This window comes from Rhinoraja longicauda, chromosome 21, assembly GCF_053455715.1.
Source record: "Rhinoraja longicauda isolate Sanriku21f chromosome 21, sRhiLon1.1, whole genome shotgun sequence".
In the NCBI taxonomy this organism is placed as follows: Eukaryota; Metazoa; Chordata; class Chondrichthyes; order Rajiformes; family Arhynchobatidae; genus Rhinoraja; species Rhinoraja longicauda.
Window position 1 is genome coordinate 33,362,888 of NC_135973.1, and position 18,662 is coordinate 33,381,549.

Consider the following 18,662-nt stretch of genomic DNA (forward strand, 5'->3'; position numbering starts at 1 on the left):
GGGAGACGGTGGGCTCGCTGGCGCCGGTGCCGACGTCTCGCCACGGTTCAGTGCGGTCACATGTCCCTTCCGCCCTGCAGGACTGTCCTTTTGTTTTCCTGCGCCGGGATGCCCACCGGACACCCCTTCAGCGGCCGTATGAGGGACCGTTCAAGGTGCTTGAGCGGGGCTCTGCCACTTTCGTTTTGGACATGGGGGGTCGTCCTGAGACGGTCTCTCTTTCGCGGCTGAAGCCGGCGCACGTGGACGTTAGCCAGCCGGTTCTACTGGCGCGGCCTCGCCCTCGGGGTCGTCCTGCGTCCCGGCCCTTACCCCCGGAGTTCCCGCGGGTGCCTTCCCCTGGCGGGGTGGTTCCGGTTCCTGCGCCCGCCGTGGTGCGCACGCGGGCTGGTCGTTTCGTCCGTCCCCCTGTCCGTTTCGTGCCTCCGGTTCTTGGAGGGGGGGTCCTGTGGCGGTGCCCGGGGGCTAGGCCACTCCCTGGGTCATTCCCCTCAGCACTGAGCGGACGGGGGGGATTAGGTCACTTCCTGGGTCATTCCCCTGGGGTCAGCTGGTCTGGGGCTATAAAGGGTTTTGGGTGTTTCGACTCACATGATGAGTGCGGAGTGTGTGTTCGTTGCGGATTAAAGTGTTGTTACTACTTACCTGGCGTCTGGCCTGATTTCTGTGGCGTCCAGACCCACTACACTATATTAGTTTAGAGATACAGTGCGGATACAGTCCGGATCTGCGCCGACCAGTGATCCCCACATATTAACATTATCCTACACCCACTAGGGACAGATTTTACGTTTACCAAGCCAATTAACCTACAAACCTGTACGACTTTGGAGTGTGGGAGGAAACAGATCTCGGAGAAAACCCATGCAGATCACAGGGAGAACGAACAAACTCCGTACAGACAGCACCCATAGTTACGATCGAACCCGGGTCTCCGGCGCGCGGCATTCGCTGTACGGCAGCAACTCTACCGCTGCGCCACCTTGACCGCCCTTATGTCTGATTACAATCAAACCATCCACTGTGTAGAGATACAGGATAAAGGGAATAAACATTCCCTGCATACCCATATGCCTATCGAAGAGTTTCTTAAATCCTGCTATTATATTTGCCCCCACCATCACCCCAGGCATCATATTCCAGGCACCTACTACCTTGTGTAAAAAGACGTGCGGCACATCTCCTTTAAACTTTGCCCCTCTCACCTTAAAGCCATGCCCTCTCGTATTTGATATTTCCATTTTGGGGAAAAGGTTCTGACGGCCTACCCTATCTATGCCTCTCATCATTTTATAAACTTCTATCAGGTCTCCCCTCAACCTCTGTCTATTTTAATTGTTGTGCAGATATTTAAAAAAATCAGTCTGCTCTTTTGGTTAAGAATAACTGCGAGGTGAAAGACTGGAGACTTCCCAGAGCAGTTCTTGCCAAACATTTACACACATCCTTGTAAATTGTGCTAACTATAAAAGATCAATAGAATCAACAGACCAAACACTTTCATAGTTGCTCAATATCTTCATTCAAAGAGTGCATTTTTTCCTTGTGAAACCTTGATTTAAGCGCTACAATGTTTATTAACTGGAAAGTTTAACAAACTCATAGACAATATTAAAATATCCAAGTACAAAAAACACTGATTCAATATTCAAGCACTTTCCCTGCCTTTAATCAATTTAAAAGATAGATTATATTCTCCGTTCTTTTTATGTTTAATTGAATCTTAAAATGGTTCTGAGAAAGCTTCATGTTGCTTCATTTTCTATCCTTATTTATTTAACACCAAAGTCAGTAAAACGAAAGCTATTTTTTTTTAACGTTATTAAATTTGCTATCTAGGGGATGGCATGCTGTATTAATTGATCTGTCAAAAAGATTTCCATCAGTTAAGATCAAGCTTCCAACATCCATATAATCAATTTATCCATTTTATAATTAGCTTGTTTGTGTCACATAAATATTCGAAAATTCCATCTCTTGATTTGAGGAAAATAATCCGAGGAATTCCTTTTAAGGCTATGTGTATATCACAGGCTATAGAAACAAATCCTTCATACTAGTTAGTCCACTAAACATTGCTGCTTGATGCCACAGGAAAATCTACTTATCTACATGTCGTGCCATTCAGCAGGCATGAAGTTTGGATATTCCAGTTATGTTGGACGCCAACCCTCGTCAACAGAATCTGCCAAGCTGAACTGATCCAGACAGTTAAATAAAGGTTCAGCCCGGCTTTTATAATTAAAAATGCCAAAGGGATATTTCAAAGAGTTAACGCTTCAGAAGAATGCCGTTCCTCGATATATGTGCCTCCAATGACAATATGTAAAGCGCTGCAAGAGGGTGAATCCAACATGATAGATGGATTATAATCTGGCCAGACCAGTTAACCAAGTATATGCAGTGGTGAACATCTGTAGGCTATGAAGCATCTACACATGTAAAGCATCTTGGGTTGATTCGACTCAATGACAGACATTAGTTGGATTTATATAAATTGTCTTTTTTTTAAAATGTCTCCTGCATACAAGTAGCGCTGACTTTATCATTTTTATAATCCACTGTCTTGTTTGTTTAACTCTTTTTTACATATCTCTAATGAATTGAATAAAAAGGATTAGACGAGGAGTAGATTATTATAATGCACGCGACATTTTCAACGCATTGTAACTGTATCTTTTGACTGTGGCAGACCTGTTTCCCTCTGGGATAAATAAGTTGTGTTGTATCGTACAAAGATCCTCAACAAGAGCTCCTGATGTTATTACCACAATCCGATTTCAAACATTTTTTTGTGATATATCCAGTTATTTTTACAATTCTAAGCTTTGATGTAATTAAATAAATTGATAACTCTTCTTCAAAAGATCTGCATTCTGCTCAAGATTTATGCATTCAGCAGCTACTGAATGCAACAGAAGAGTCCATTATAGTCTTTCATCCCTGAATGTCACCTTCTAGTTTTGACTTGTGCAGCCTTATCCATATATGAGGAGTGAATAAACTCCCACATCTGTTTGGCATTGTTGGCATTCCCCAGGATGTCAGCTAATTGTTCCTGGGAGAGTTTTACAAGTTCAGCAATGTTTTTTACGCGGTTCATCAATGCCCGGCAGTTTTTAGCATTGACTCCTGGCATTTTCATCAAGAAATCCTGTGGGCCTGGATTATATCGGTCTGACTCAGAAACAATTTCAGAATCAGTTGTGACGGCCATGGCAGTAGCTGCATCAGGCTGAGGGCGTTTTTGTTTCAGCTCCTCAAACAACTCAGCTGAGACATGTGGAGAGGGGCACCAGATGATGCGCAGCTTGGGAAAGTGCAGAGTCAAGAGGGCGAGCTTGGATGTAATGTCGTTAACAGAAATCTCCTGGTGGAAGGATCCTCGGAAATTCAGGGCGAAAGGCTTATTGGGGTCAAACTCAATCAACAGGACAGGTCGTTTATAATACCGTGACATGGCAATGCACTGAGTGTATAGACGGCCATTGTTCAAAGAGCCTATCAGATCACTCACACTCTTGCGTTCAACGCAAATGTCGGGAGTCAGGATGTAATCACCAACTTCCAAGGTGACTGGCTCCACGTCAATGCCATGCCGATGTATCAGCGATGGCAGCTCGCTGCGGAACTCCCGTAAATCCACTATAATGCGATGTTGCTCCTTCTTCTGAGCCTGGCCACCTGCATGAAGACAAAGCAAGCATCAAGCCGGAATAGAAGAAATCATGGCTTTAAAACACAAATCTTTAATTGTCACACAAACATTTAAACATTTCTACTTCCAAAATTGTAAAACAATTACCTCAGCTGGATAGATTAACAGAAAGAAATCAGGCAATGCACTTACAAGATTCTAATATTGCTCTTATCTAATGAATAAATTGGTATACTCTTCTTGTTATTTTTCTTCCTCTTTGTTGAAGAAGTTTGCCGCATTTCCACTAGAACCCATATTTCGATCCACAACAAAAATAACAAATAAAGAGCTTGTTCAGTTTAAACAAACCTGCTTTCCGTGTGTCTGTTTCAGCAGATGAGAGGCCAGCACCTCGAGCAAGATCTGGGTTGGAATCGTTTCTGCCCTCCCTCTCCTCAGGAACTACCATTATTGCCTTCTCCCTAAAAACAGCCAGGGATGAAATTGTTAAGTTAATAGTCAATAGTCAATTTTATTTGTCACATACACATAAATGTGCAGTGAAATGAAAGATTACCCAGTCCAACAATAAGAGCAATAAAAATATGCAATAACACACACAATCACAAACCAACACCAAACAAAAAGAAACATCCATCACAGTGAGTCTCCTCCAGTCACCTCCTCACTGTGATGGAAGGCCAGAATGTCTTTTCTCTTCCCCTGCCGTCTTCTCCCGCGGTCAGGCTGTTGAAGTTGCCACGTTCCAGGCCACGCCGGACGGTGAAAGGTGGAAAAAACCTTCCTAAGGATTATCCTTCACACATATTCCATATTTATTATTCTAAAGGCTTTTATTTTATCAGTTGCATTATCAGTTGGAACTGGACAGATTACACTAGCATTTCCACCCCCCACCCCCCAAACGTTAACAATGTTGCAAAGAATGAAAAGTTGCAATGAGAAAGCCTTTTCAAAAAAATAGCTAAAATTCTGAAATTTGGCTCCATTGACTACAAATTTATAAGAGACACTCATTTTGCATACAATGGAGTTCAATATATTTAATGTTATTACAGGTCTTGATAGGGTAGGTGAGGCACTGATGTTTAACCAGGAATCACAGGCTCAAAATAAGGACGGCCTTCAGGATAGAGATGCCCTGCAGAGACACAAAGCTAGGGAATCTACAAACTCTCCTGCCAAGGGGTTGCGGAGGCTCAGTCAACACCCAGGAGCGGAAAAGACTGCAACAAGTTGTGAACACTGCCCAGTCCATCACAGGCTCTGACCTTCCCACCATCGAAGGGATTTGTCAGAGTCGCTGCCTCAAAAAGGCAGCCAGCATCATCAGAGACCCACACCACCCTGGCCACACACTCATTTCACCCCTGCCATCAGGAAGAAGGTACAGGAGCTTGAAAACTGTAATGTCCAAGTTCAGAAACAGCTTCCACCCTACAGCAGTCAGGCTATTAAACACTACAACCTCAAATAAGCTCTGAACTACAATAGACTTATTATTATTATTATTGCACTGTTTGTTTTTTGTGTGTACCTATGTGTGCGTGTGTGTGTATATGTGTATATATACTATATATATATATATATATGTGTGCGTACTTGTGAGTATGTGTATATACACACTAAACTTTTTTCTCTCTCGTTTGATTATATTGTAATCAAACGAATTATATTGTTTACAGTGTACTATGTTCACATATTCTGTGATGCTGCAGCAAGTACGAATTTCATTTTTCGATCTGGGACATATGACAATAAAACACTCTTGACTCTTGAGCTTTATAAAACTTTGGTGAGGCCATAATTGGAGCATTGTGTGTAGTTTTGGTCACTGCATTACAGGAAGGATCTGAAGGGTTTGAAGCAGGCACAGAAGAGGTTCACCAGGGTGCAGCTGATATTAGTTGCAGAAGAGGTTGGGGTAACTCTGACGTGTCGGAGGCTGAGAGATGACCTGATAAATGTGTAGACAATCATGAGATTATTATTATTAAGTAACTCTTACATATCCTCCCTCTCCATCCCTCCCCCACCCCGGTCGTCCTACTAGCTTCACTGTCGTCCTGCTAGTTTCACTGTTTGTATCACTCTTTATAACCTTCTCCACAGCCAACAATGGACCTTTGTAATAATAATAATAATAATATATTTATTTTATATAGCGCCTTAACACATGCACAAAGCGCTTTACAAATACAATTAACATAGAAACAAACAGACAAACTATCCTGACGGAAAAGCGGCGAATAATCAATGCCAGCGTCCTCTCACGTCAGGGTCCGGCAGTAGACATTAAAGAACACAAGACACACAGATACAATTTTTTACACAAAACAGCCATCACAGTGATTGCTCTAGGCATACCCTCACTGTGATGGAAGGCAAAGTCTTATCTCCTCCTCGTTCTTCTCCCGTGGCGCCACGAGGCGATCGAGGCTCTCAACCCCTTGAAGCCCCCACCGGGCGATGGAAAGTCCCTGGGTCGAGCCGAGCAGGCCGATGAAAGTTCTGAGCCCCCACCGGGCGATGGAAAATGCCGCGGCCGAGCCACGCAGGGCGATGAGAGTCCTGAGCCCCCACCGGGCGATGTAAAGTGCTGCGGCCGGGCCACGCAGGGTGATGAAGGGCCTGCGGGCGGGTTGATCATGCCTCGTGCTTCGGGGCGGTCGAAGCTGCTACGGCTGGAGCTCCCAAAAGCCGGTCGCCAGCCAGGGACCTGCGAGCTCCCGATGTTGCGGTCTGCAGGGCCCACGGCCGAAGCCTCCGAGATGGTAAGTCCAGGCCCTGCGACCGGAGTCTTCGAGGTCGATCCCAGCTGGAGGCCGCCGACTCCACGATGTTAGGCCGTAGCGCGAATGGAGATACGACACGGTAAAGGTCGCATCTCCGTTGAGGAGGAGATTTTAAAAAAGGTTTCCCCCAACCCCCCCACCACCCCCCTACATACACAGAATTAAAAATAAAACAAAACGTACATTTAACATCAACATTGACTAAAAAACACAAAAAAAAACGGAGAGACTGCCGGTGAGCCGCAGCTGCAGAACACAGCCACGCCCCTATTGTAGGCTCCACCTTTCCTTAATCACCATTGCTGACTTTGCTTTGTCCTTTTGCATATCTTTCATTCGTTTCTTAGATTTTATATCTTTTCATATCTCTAGTTTGCCTCTCCCCTGACTCTCAATCTGAAGAAAGGTCTTGACCCGAAACATCACCCATTCCTTTGCTCCAGAGCTGGTGTCTGACCAACTGAGTTACTCCAGCATTTTGTGTTTGTCTATGAGAGGATTAGACAGGGTAGATAGTCCAATGTCTCCCCCACCTCCCCAAAGGTGAAAATGTCAAATACTAAAGGGCGTAGCTTTCAGGTGAGAGGGGGTAAATTTAAAGGAATTTACAAGACAACACAGAGTGGTGGGTGCCTGGAACATGTTGCCAGGGGAAGTGGTAGAAGTAGATATGATAGCAATGTTCAAGAGGCATTTAGACAGGCACATAATGGGCAGAAACCTGAGGGATGTAAAGCATGTGCAGACAGAATCTGTAGCTTAAAGTGGCACCATGGTTGGCACAAACATCATGGGTCAAAGGCCTGTTCCTGTGCTGTTGTTTTATGTACTCAATTTCATCTGGAGACTTTAGAGAGCGGTTGATATTCTCACCAAAGTAATTGAATATTGTTCTGTCAATCTCTTATTCCCAATTTTTGGCATTTAAAGGGAAACTGCTCAACTGGTTTATCATGTTCTATAATCATAACTCTTATCTCAAAAATCAAGGGAAAGTCAGTCACCATCACTATTTTAGAAAACAATTTTACAAAGCCTTTCATTCACAGCACCGGCTCCTCTGAAGCATCTTTTCCATTCATTTACCTTATCAGATTCTCAAAGGCTGTCTTCTCCTTTCTCAGATTGGTCAGGTATCGTTGCTCTTCTGTGGAGCCTCCATATATTAGGAAATAAACTCTAGAAGAACAAAATTAAATGGAGCATCAATCCTCCAGGCACCACATATGCGTAATGATTCATGCTGAAATACGTGCATGACTGATGCTTAGTTTACAAAAACAAAAGACGGAACATTTAAGTAAAATTGGCTTGTAGCTCCCTTCGACTTAGCTGTGTTCCTCTCAATGTAAGTGTTCAGTTTGCCTCATTAACTTTCAACAAAACAGAAGTGATGATACTGGTGGAAAATAATTTATCACCAGGCTTCAGGAAAGAAAACATTTTCCCATTTATTTGCACGAAGGAAACCTACTGAGAGATGAGGAATACACAGACAGAAACAAACATTATTAAATGCCCGAGGAGACACAAGAATCTGCAGACGCTGGAATCTGGAGCAAAAAAAACAAACTAGTGGAGGAACTCCACGGGTCAGGCAGCCTCCGTGGAATTAAACAGATGATAGTTCCAAGGTAGGCGTATTTAAAAACCGTAATTCACTTTTTTTCCCCTCCATGCAAGAGCATTTTGTAGCAAGTCATAGATTAATGAGAACAACCAGAACTACAGCAATGACACTGACTTGAATTAGAGCATTAAATTGATGCACAACAGTTGGAAATGACTTGCAGTTACAAACTACTTGTACAATCCCTGAACTAATCCTTTGTTACCAGGTAATCCATATTCCTTACCAAAATGTTATATTTTTTGTGTATATTTAATTAAAACTGCAAGCTACCACAGTGACTTTGTCCTGATGCCATATTTTTGGCGCAGAAGTAGCACGAGCAGTGAGCTATCAAATTCCAATTCTCCATGTCTGTGTGCCCCGACAATTAAAAAAAATACACAACCTGCCACTGCACTGTAAATAATGCTCAAGTTAGAGGCGGCATGGTGGCGCAGCAGTAGAGTTGCTGCCTTACAGTGCCAGAGACACAAGTTCAATCCTGACTGTAGATGCTGTCTGTACGGAGTTTGTACGTTCTCCCCGTAACCACGTGGGTTTTCTTTGGGTGCTCTAGTTTCCTCCCACACTCCAAAGATGTACAGGTTTGTAGGTTAATTGGCTTCGGTAAGTTGAAAACATTGTCCCTATTGTGTGTAGGTTAGTGTATGGGGTGATCGCTGTTCGGTGCAGACTTGGTGGGCTGAAGTGCCTGTTTCCGTGATGTATCTCTAAACTCTAAAAACATGGTATTTATGTTTCACCTCAATGTGGCCTCCAGGCAAATGGACTAACATATTTATTCTTCAGGTTAATAAACATTTGAAGAATTGAGCATTTACTACTGTTGATATTTACTACAAATTTCTGGAACAAGGTGAAAATTTGCCCCGTTGATGCTGAACGGTCACATATGCTTGTTAATGGGTATAATGGAAGTGGACAGTGGGCAGTCTGTTCAGATGGAGTAGAAATCTGACATCAGTCATTTGTTCTAAATGTATGTGAAGGAATTGGTTGCCAATCATACTGTTCTTCCACAATGTTTTGGTAATCTCAATGGAATCGAAACTGCAGGAGAGGATCACAACTGGCAAGTGTTTACTGCAAGCGAACAAAGAAAAATTTATCTCCAAAATGTTTTTGAATGAATTAATTTAAGTAAAACAGTGGTTAGTAAGAAAAGCAACTCACAACTTCTACATTTAGTTAAAAATTTTGTATACATTTTCCCCATAAATCAAATAGAAACAGTTTGAGAGAAAAGTGTTTTGTCTTTACATGAATATTTTCATGCCAAAAGAAAATTATTTTTTGGACAATGCAAAATTTTATTCCAATGTGATGAATAATAATTCAATAGAAGACTAGACATTTTGCAAATTTGCAGATTTTGTTATTGCATATTATAATTTGTGAATTTGATGTAACATGGAAATTTTACAGTAGCAGAAAGAAGATGACCGTGAAAGTCACTGGCCAATTATAAAAATCTATCTGGTTCACCAATAAAATCGACTCTCATTTTCACAGTTTAACATGATCTTAGGATCATTACAGAGCATTACAGATAGAAATAAAAAATGTGATAAAGCAGGAAAGACAGCAGCCAATCTGAGCAAAGCCAGGTCCTACAATCAACAACAAGTGATCTGGTCAAGTCAAGTCAAGTCAATTTTATTTGTATAGCACATTTAAAAACAACCCACGTTGACCAAAGTGCTGTACATCTGATTAGGTACTAAGGAAAAAAAATGAAACATACAGTAGCACGCAAACAGTTCACAGCGCCTCCTCAATGAGCCTCAAACGCTAGGGAGTAGAAATAGGTTTTGAGCCTGGACTTAAAGGAGTCGATGGAGGGGGCAGTTCTGATCATCATATCATATATCATATATATACAGCCGGAAACAGGCCTTTTCGGCCCTCCAAGTCCGTGCCGCCCAGCGATCCCCGCACATTAACACTATCCTACACCCACTAGGTTTACCCAGCCAATTAGGGAGAGGGATGCTGTTCCACAGTCTAGGAGCTGCAACCGCAAAAGCGCGGTCACCCCTGAGCTTAAGCCTAGACCGCGGGATAGTGAGTAGCCCCAAGTCGGCCGACCTGAGGGACCTGGAGTTAGAGAGGGGGGTTAGAAGATTTTTGATGTAGGGGGGGGAATGTCCATTTAGGGCTTTATACGTCAATAGGAGGAGCTTGAAGTTGATTCTGTACCGTACAGGGAGCCAGTGGAGAGAGGCCAGAATCGGGGTGATGTGGTCCCTTTTACGGGTACCCGTCAGGAGTCTCGCTGCGGCGTTTTGGACCAGTTGCAGGCGGGAAAGGGAAGATTGGCTGATCCCAGTGTATAGGGAGTTGCAGTAGTCTAGGCGGGAGGAAATGAAAGCGTGAATTATTTTTTCTGTGTCGTCGAATTGGAGGAAAGGTTTGATTTTAGCTATGGTTCGAAGTTGGAAGAAACTGGCTTTTACCACAGCGTTGACTTGCTTATCAAATTTTAATGCAGAGTCAAATATCATGCCGAGGTTTTTGACATGCGGTTTGACTAGGCAGGATAGACTTCCAAGACTGCCTGTTATCGATTTGATGGAGTCGGGGGGGCCGAATAGGATGACCTCAGACTTGCTCTCATTTAATTGGAGGAAGTTCTGTGCCATCCAACATTTTATGTCCTCAAGGCAGTGTAAGAGGCTGTTTAAATTTGACTGGTTGTTGGGTTTCAGGGGGAGGTAAAGCTGAGTGTCATCGGCATAGCAGTGGAAAGAAATGCCGTGCCTTTGAATGATTTGGCCAAGGGGGAGCATGTATAGAGAGAAGAGAATGGGGCCTAGGATGGAGCCTTGTGGAACTCCGCAGGAGAGGCTAGCTGGAGCAGAGGAATAACTGCCTATGTTGATGGCGAAACTCCTATCTTTGAGGTACGAAGCGAACCAGCTCAGGGCAGTGCCATCAATGTCAACCGCGTACCGGAGACGGTCAATAAGGATGGTGTGGTCCACTGTATCGAACGCTGCGCTGAGGTCGAGAAGGAGCAGGATTGCACAGTCGCCGGTGTCGATGGCGAGAAGCAGGTCGTTGTGTACCTTCAACAAGGCAGACTCTGTGCTGTGGTGGGCTCTGAAACCTGACTGGAAACTTTCCAGGATGGTGTATTGGTGCAGGTAGGGCATTAATTGGTTTAGAATTGCCTTTTCAAGGACTTTTGACAGGAATGGCAGTTTGGAAATGGGTCTGTAGTTGCTAGGCAAGGTGGGGTCTAGGTTAGGTTTTTTCAGTAGTGGCTGGACCACCGCGTGCTTGAAACTGGTTGGAACAGTGCCAGTGGCCAGAGAACTGTTGATAATAGAGAGGATGCTGGGACCGGCTATTGCAATGACATCCTTCAGAAGGGCAGTGGGGGCAGGATCAAGGGGGCAGGTTGCAGGTTTCATAGCGGAGACAAGCTTTGCAAGGGAGGATAGAGTGACGGGTTGGAAGCAGTCCAATTTAGATGAACAGACTAGTGAGACAGCTAGGTCACGGGTGGGAGGGGAAATGTTCATTCTAATGTTCTCAACTTTGTTGGTGAAAAATTTAGCGAATTCTTCGCACTTAGCAGGGGACCCAACTAAGCTGGTACTGGGGGCGGGACATATGACAGAGGTAATTGTTCTAAATAGGACCTTGGAGTTATGAGAGTTTTTGGAAATGAGGTCGGAGAAGTATTGTGCTCTAGCAGACTTTACTGCTTCCTGGTATTTGGTAATAACTGAAATGCAAAAATCTGCAAATGCTGGACATCTGAAATGGTGGATATTGCTAGAAACACTCAGCAGGTCGGGTAAAAACTGTGGAAAGAGAAATAGAATAAAGCCCTTTATCAGAACTGGTATGTTGAGAAAACAAATTAGAGAAAAGAGGTTGCAGGGAGGGTGAGGTTAAAATAGATAAGACAAAGGAAATCTCTTCAACAGGAAGCTGCCATGGTGTTAGGGCAATAACCAGTCCCACAATGTCAGTAGACAAAGGGGCCAGTTATTCAGGAATGTGAAGGAAGGAACTGCAGACGCTGGTTTAAACTGAAGACAGACACAAAAATCTGGAGTAGCTCAGCGGGACAGACAGCATCTCTGGAGAAAAGGAATAGGTGACGTTTCATGTCTGAAGGAGGGATTCGACCCGAAATGTCACCTATTCCTTTTCTCCAGAGATGTTGTCTGACCCGCTGAGTTGCTCCATCTTGTTGTGTCTATCATTGATTTCAGGAAGCATGTTGGATTATATGCCACAATCAGCATCATTGCTCCAGGTCGAAATGGTTGAGAGCTTCAAGTACCTTGGCATCAATATTACCAATCATCTGTCATGGACCAACCAAACTGATGCGACAGCCAAGAAGTCAAGCTGAAGGCATGTCTCCAGTGACTCTTACAAACTTCTACAGATGCACCATAGAAAGCATACAGTTAGGTTTAATCACAACTTGGTTTTGGAACAGCACCGCCCAAGACCACAAGAAATTGAAGACAGTTGTTAGTGTAGTCCAGTCCAGAATACAGAACAGACTCCCCACTATTGACTCCATCTACACTTCACGCTGCCTTGGAAAAGCAGCCAACATAATCAAGGACTTGTCCACCCTGGTCATTGCTTCTGCTCCCTGATCCCATCCATCAGACGATGAATGAAAGCACTACCACACTCAGGAACAGCTTCCTACCCCTCAGTTATCAAGCTTCTGGACAATCCTTCCATGAGCTAGGGTACCATTTGATTCGCCTCTACCCTGTTGAGGACATTGGACTTTGTCTAAGGAGCTGATGGGCTACAATGCTGAGAATATTCCCCTTTACTGTATCTATTGTACTTGAGTTTGATCTGACTATCTGTATGGTACATCTGATCTCTTTGGATAGCATGCACAACAAAGCTTTTCACTGTACCTTGGTGACAATAATAAACTTAAACTTACATATCTTGAAGAGTACACTGGACGACCGTTTCTCAGAACACTTGTGCTCAGTCCACCGAAGTCTACTGGAACTCCCTTTCCCATTCTGACTTTTTGGTCCTAGATACCCTCCATTGCCAGAGTGAGGCCACATGTAAACTGGAGGAACAGCACCTCATATTCTACTTGGGTAGCTTTTACCTAATGGTTTGAACACTGAATTATCCAATTTTAGATTAATTTCCTGCAAAAGCTCTCCTCCTCACCCGTCTCACCCCCCTTCCTTGTGTTCCACTTGGATGCACACTCATTCTCCCCCTCCTCCTCCCCTTCCACCTACATCCATTTCCCTGGCTTCACAATTCGCATCTCTTCTATCTTTATCTCACACCTTTTGGTTTTTCATCTCTGTCCTTCGTCCAATCTTTTACATATCATTACTACCCCTCACCTACATGCACTTATTGCTCGCCACGCTGTGACCTGCTCCTCCTCTCTTCTAGCTTTCTCCCCCTTCCCCAACACAATCAGCCTGAATAAGGGTCCTGACCCAAAATGTCCCATATCCATATTTTCCAGAGATGCTGCCTGACCCACTGAGGTGCTCTAGCACTTTGTGTCTTTATTTTAGATGAATCAGGCTGCTGATTAGAGTGGCAGTTGCGAGACAGTGAAACAGACAGATTAAAAGACATGTAAAGGATGCAAAATGTGGGCCAGATCTGTGGCAGACCCGAAACCAAAAGGAGAACGTTGGAAATCCCGGCAAATCAGGCAGTGGAGAGATAGAGGTTAAGTTTATATGACGGATGCATAACCTTACATAAGAATCAACCAGTTATCACACAAACAGGAAATATGAGCTACCCGTAACTGTTGAATATATCGCACACTAAAGGCTGCACCATGCCAAGATGGAAAGATGTTCCTCAAGTTAGCAACTGCCTTGTTGAAACAATGCTGGAAACCCTAGACAGATTAGTCAAAATGCAGTGAGACAGAAAATTAAAGTTCCAAGCAGCTGGAAGCTCCATTTTGACCTTATGAACTGAGCAAAAAGCCTATTCAAAGTCAAACGCCATAGGTTCAGCTCCTCCAGTATAGAAGAAATCACAAGCTGCTCAGGTTATTCATCGGTTGTTTTTTCTCCATGGACACTGCCTTGATGTCTGGATATTTCGAGCATCCTTCTTTTGGTTTCAGGACTAAGGAGCAGCTTTGACCTGCATTACAATACATCACTTTGTTTTCTCTTTCCTCTGGCCATCTTTAATCTATTCACCAGACTGTTCTGTAAACATTGGGATCACCTCGGGAACTTTGGCCTCAAACTAACTTCCAAAATGAGAACGAGAGAGAAATTTACTTGGAACTCGTGGATATCAGAATAACAGTGCAATGAACCAGGAGATGCAGGTTACAAGATGAAGGCACAACACGTCAAGTTTTAAAATTAAATTCAAGAAATCTTCAATTTTCCTGGTGTGGTTTAGATATGGCTCTAGCTCACAGATGTAGTTAATTCTTATTGATTTGTGAGGTGCCAAATAAATTATTGAAATATAGAAAGAATTTCAAGAAAAAGGCCACATAAATTAGTGCCAAGCAATAAACATTACCTGTGTTCTTCAGAGAACAAATAAGTGTCAAGTTAGACATAAACTTACCTGAGAGGCTTGCCTGGCCTGCTTGCCCTGTATATCTCAAGCTGACGAACAAATGACAGTTCTGCATCATAGAGTATGACGTAACGAGGCTCAATTTCATGCAGTACACGTGACAGACTATATGGGTCACTACAGCCCTGCAATGGATGGAGAATAATGAGTGGTTCCTTAAGGATTCCATAACAGGCATCTGTTGGCAGGTTCAACATCATATCATCAACTTCCGTTTCTTCAAGTTCATGTTTCAGGCTAACACTGTCATAATCTTCTCTATCCTTCTCTTCCTTCGAATCTTCCTTATTTTCTCTTCCAACCATCTGAGTCAATGTTAGTTCAGATTTCTTCTTTTTAAGAGTCTCTGTTTTTGCCTTCTTCATTTTAGGTCCATGGCCAAACTTTGGTCCCGCCTTGTTTTTGCCAGGCTTATGTTTCATGGTGGCCATCAGTAAATGCTCGGCCACCTCATTCTTCCCAAAAGTTTTATTGTACAGCTTCTTTAACAAGTCTTCTGCTCCAATGCTGATGTATTCCTTCAGCTGTGCACAGGTTTGATCATCACTGCCACAGATCAGCACGTGACCTACAGAGCAAGATGAAAGGCCACAGCAATCATACAACCATTTTGAAAATCCTTACAAGCAATATCATGTTGTGTGGCTGTGTGTGTTTTAGAAAGATGTGATTAGAACTCGTTCCTGTGTATAGAAAATATTATTTAGTGCAGCCAGCGGTGAAAGTGATAAGATTGTCACTTTTAGGTATTACAAATTAATAACATAAAATATCGTTAAGACTTGAGACCAAATTCACTCTCATGTAATTTATAGATATTTCCAAATATTTACCATTACGCTTTCTTGATATCTCTTCAAATTTCACATTCCATTAATTTTCATTTGTCCTTGTTTCGCTATTGTTTTTGAGCTACATCTGGATTTACATCATCAAGGTTAATTGAGCTTAGATGTAAAGGCTTACGTAATCTGGATGATATAATGTAGACGATGTAAGCCTTTGTGTAATCTGATGACCTGTACGCTTGATCATCTACGTTCTCAATTGCAAAATGTAAGCTTCTGCAGGCAGGTAAAAAACATAGGCGATGACTCGATGATTGCCTTCATCTGTATTTCTAACTTTGTATTTCTTCAGCCGTTTTACATTGATTATTAATTCTTTTACTCTTCCATTGGTAAAGACAATAGGTTTTGAGGCCTGGATACCCAACTGAACACCAAACTGTAAGTGTGACATTAGAACTGAAGCCTTAACATAACATCTGCCTACTTATACTCCACTTCTACATATGCTTACATTTTATGGAGCTTTTAATGGTTGAGTTACTGGAAATGGATATTTCTCTTTTTACATTCCTATAAAATGTTAAAGTGTTAATCATTCGTACTAACATGGATTGCCCCAAGACATAATGTAATGGCTTCACTGTTGAGCCGCATAGTTTGAACAACTTGGCCCCGTGCCCATCTGGGAGCATGGGTTGTGCATTTTTATGCAATAATCATTGGCATCATCCATCAACAAGCTTTCAAACTGCCCAAATCTCACATGCAATAAAATGGAAAATCTGTCATTTAAACAGCACCCCAACCCATATATCCAATATTCAACAACATTTCAAGTACAATTTCACGTTCCACCCCAGCCCCAGCTGTCCCCCAAAGCTATAAAAGTTGTGATGCAGAAGCGCCATCTTCTGAACTTGTTCTTCTAATGGGATTTACACAATCAGTGACAAAGCATACTTTCTGGAGATAGACACATTTTAAAAAAGGCATTCGATTTCCGCAGCTGTTTGTTCAGCTCACCAGAGTCAGTCAGTTCCTCACTGGGTTCATTTTCTCTTTTTATCTCAGTTAGTACTTCACTCAATGCTTCCCACTTCGGATTCATCTCCAGGACAAGTTCCTTCTTTTCTTCTAGAGAAAGTACACAGCAGGCATTTAGACTGCAGTTTTCACAAATCCACGTTTTCGACAAGCAAAGTATTTTCAGCCTCGTAATGTGCTAATGATCAGTTCATCTATTTTTTTTAATGTTAAGAAGGATTAAATATTGCCCACAGTACAGAAGATCCCATGCTATTCTTTAAAATAGTGCCACTAAACATTTTATATCCAGCTAAGTGTAGACCCACGTTTAAGATCTTATTTGCGAGATGGTATTTCACTTCTTCGGAACAGCATCGGACACCAGAATCCACAATCTTCTATTTTACAGACAAAAGTGACACTGACATAATTGCACATCCATAAGAGGTTGAAGTTATCGGTGGCTTCAATTTTTATTTCTCTGAAAATATTTTCATTTGTTTTGAAATATACAAAAGCTTCCTCTTTCCTTCAGTCTGATACCAACAGAAGGAAAGACTTGTATCTGACTGCCAAGTCAAATAATTTTGTCCATTTGATGAATCATACACTAACGCATTGCATTCAAGAGAGAGCTAGATAGAGCTCTTAAGGATAGCGGAGTCAGGGGGTATGGGGAGAAGGCAGGAACCGGGTACTGATTGTGAATGATCAGCCATGATCACATTGAATGGCGGTGCTGGCTCGAAGGGCCGAATGGCCTCCTCCTGCACCTATTGTCTATTGTCTAACGCCGCCAGGGCAACGGGCCTTTATGGCCAGCTGCATGTCAAGCAACTTGGACTCTTGTGTAGTGTCTCAGTGGACTACTGCATTTTATGCTCATAATCTACGATTGTGATTATGTATAGGAATACTTTATTTCCTCAGTAGAGGCTTTGATGGGCTTTGTGATTGAATCAATGTGCTGGTCCTAGGACAGAACTTTAGAGATATTCACACCACCGAACTCGAAGCTATTGACTCTCTTCACCACCATCTTGTCAATGAAAACATTGTCATGGATCCTTGACATTCCCGAATTAAAGTTAACAATTGGCTTTGCTGACGTTGAGAACAAGATTACTGGTCTGGCATGATTCAATCAGATTTTCAATCTCCCTGCTACACTCTTACTGGTCATTACCAGTTATTTGTCCAACAACAGTGGTATCGTAGGCGGATTTAAAGATGACTTTGGAATTGTGTCTAGCTATACATCTATGAGTATAAAGAGTGTAGAGAAGGGGCCTTGAGGGCTTGAGTGTGGATGATTATCAAGGAGGAAGTGCTGGTGCCAATTTGTACTGATTGTAGTTTGCCATTGAGGAAGTCAAGTATTCAGTTACATAGGGATGAGCAGAGACCCAGTTCTCCGAGTTTGATAGTAAGTCTGGTGGCGATGATGGTATTGCACTCTGAACTGCAGTCAATGAAGAACAGCCTGATGCACGTGTTCTTATTGTCCACGTGACCGTTGATTTATTGTGGCAGCAAGCAAATTGTAGTGGCTCCAGGTCCTGCCTAAGGTAGTTGACATGCATCATAACCTACCTGTCAGTTTACTTCATCAGCACAGACGTCAGTGCCACAGGACAACAGCCATTCTTGCTATTGAGGGCGTGCAACGTAGGTTTACTAGGTTAATTCCCGGAATGGCGGGACTGTCATATGTTGAAAGACTGGAGCGACTAGGCTTGTATACACTGGAATTTAGAAGGATGAGAGGAGATCTTATCGAAATGTATAAGATTATTAAGGGGTTGGACACGTTAGAGGCAGGAAACATGTTCCCAATGTTGGGGGAGTCCAGAACAAGGGGCCACAGTTTAAGAATAAGGGGTAGGTCATTTAGAACTGAGATGAGGAAAACCTTTTTCACTCAGAGAGTTGTGAATCTGTGGAATTCTCTGCCTCAGAAGGCAGTGGAGGCCAATTCTCTGAATGCATTCAAGAGAGAGCCAGATAGAGCTCTTAAGGATAGCAGAGTCATATCATATCATATCATATATATACAGCCGGAAACAGGCCCTTTCGGCCCACCAAGTCCGTGCCGCCCAGCGATCCCCGTACATCCCCGTCAGGGGATATGGGGAGAAGGCAGGAATGGGGTACTGATTGAG

General features: G+C 43.0%; 1 protein-coding gene across 1 annotated transcript in view; it reads right to left on the reverse strand.

The window, feature by feature from the left end:
• Positions 1-1,548: 1,548 nt before the first annotated feature.
• ercc4 (excision repair cross-complementation group 4) overlaps positions 1,549-18,662 on the reverse strand; it is a 44,041-nt gene continuing 26,927 nt past the window's right edge. Inside the window, exons 7-11 of the mRNA XM_078418300.1 lie at positions 16,498-16,608; positions 14,672-15,251; positions 7,543-7,635; positions 4,010-4,122; positions 1,549-3,684 (exon numbers count right to left, since the gene is read on the reverse strand). Of these exons, the coding sequence (XP_078274426.1) occupies positions 2,951-3,684; positions 4,010-4,122; positions 7,543-7,635; positions 14,672-15,251; positions 16,498-16,608 (1,631 nt within the window). The 3' untranslated portion in view covers positions 1,549-2,950. The remainder of the gene's footprint in view (positions 3,685-4,009; positions 4,123-7,542; positions 7,636-14,671; positions 15,252-16,497; positions 16,609-18,662) is intronic.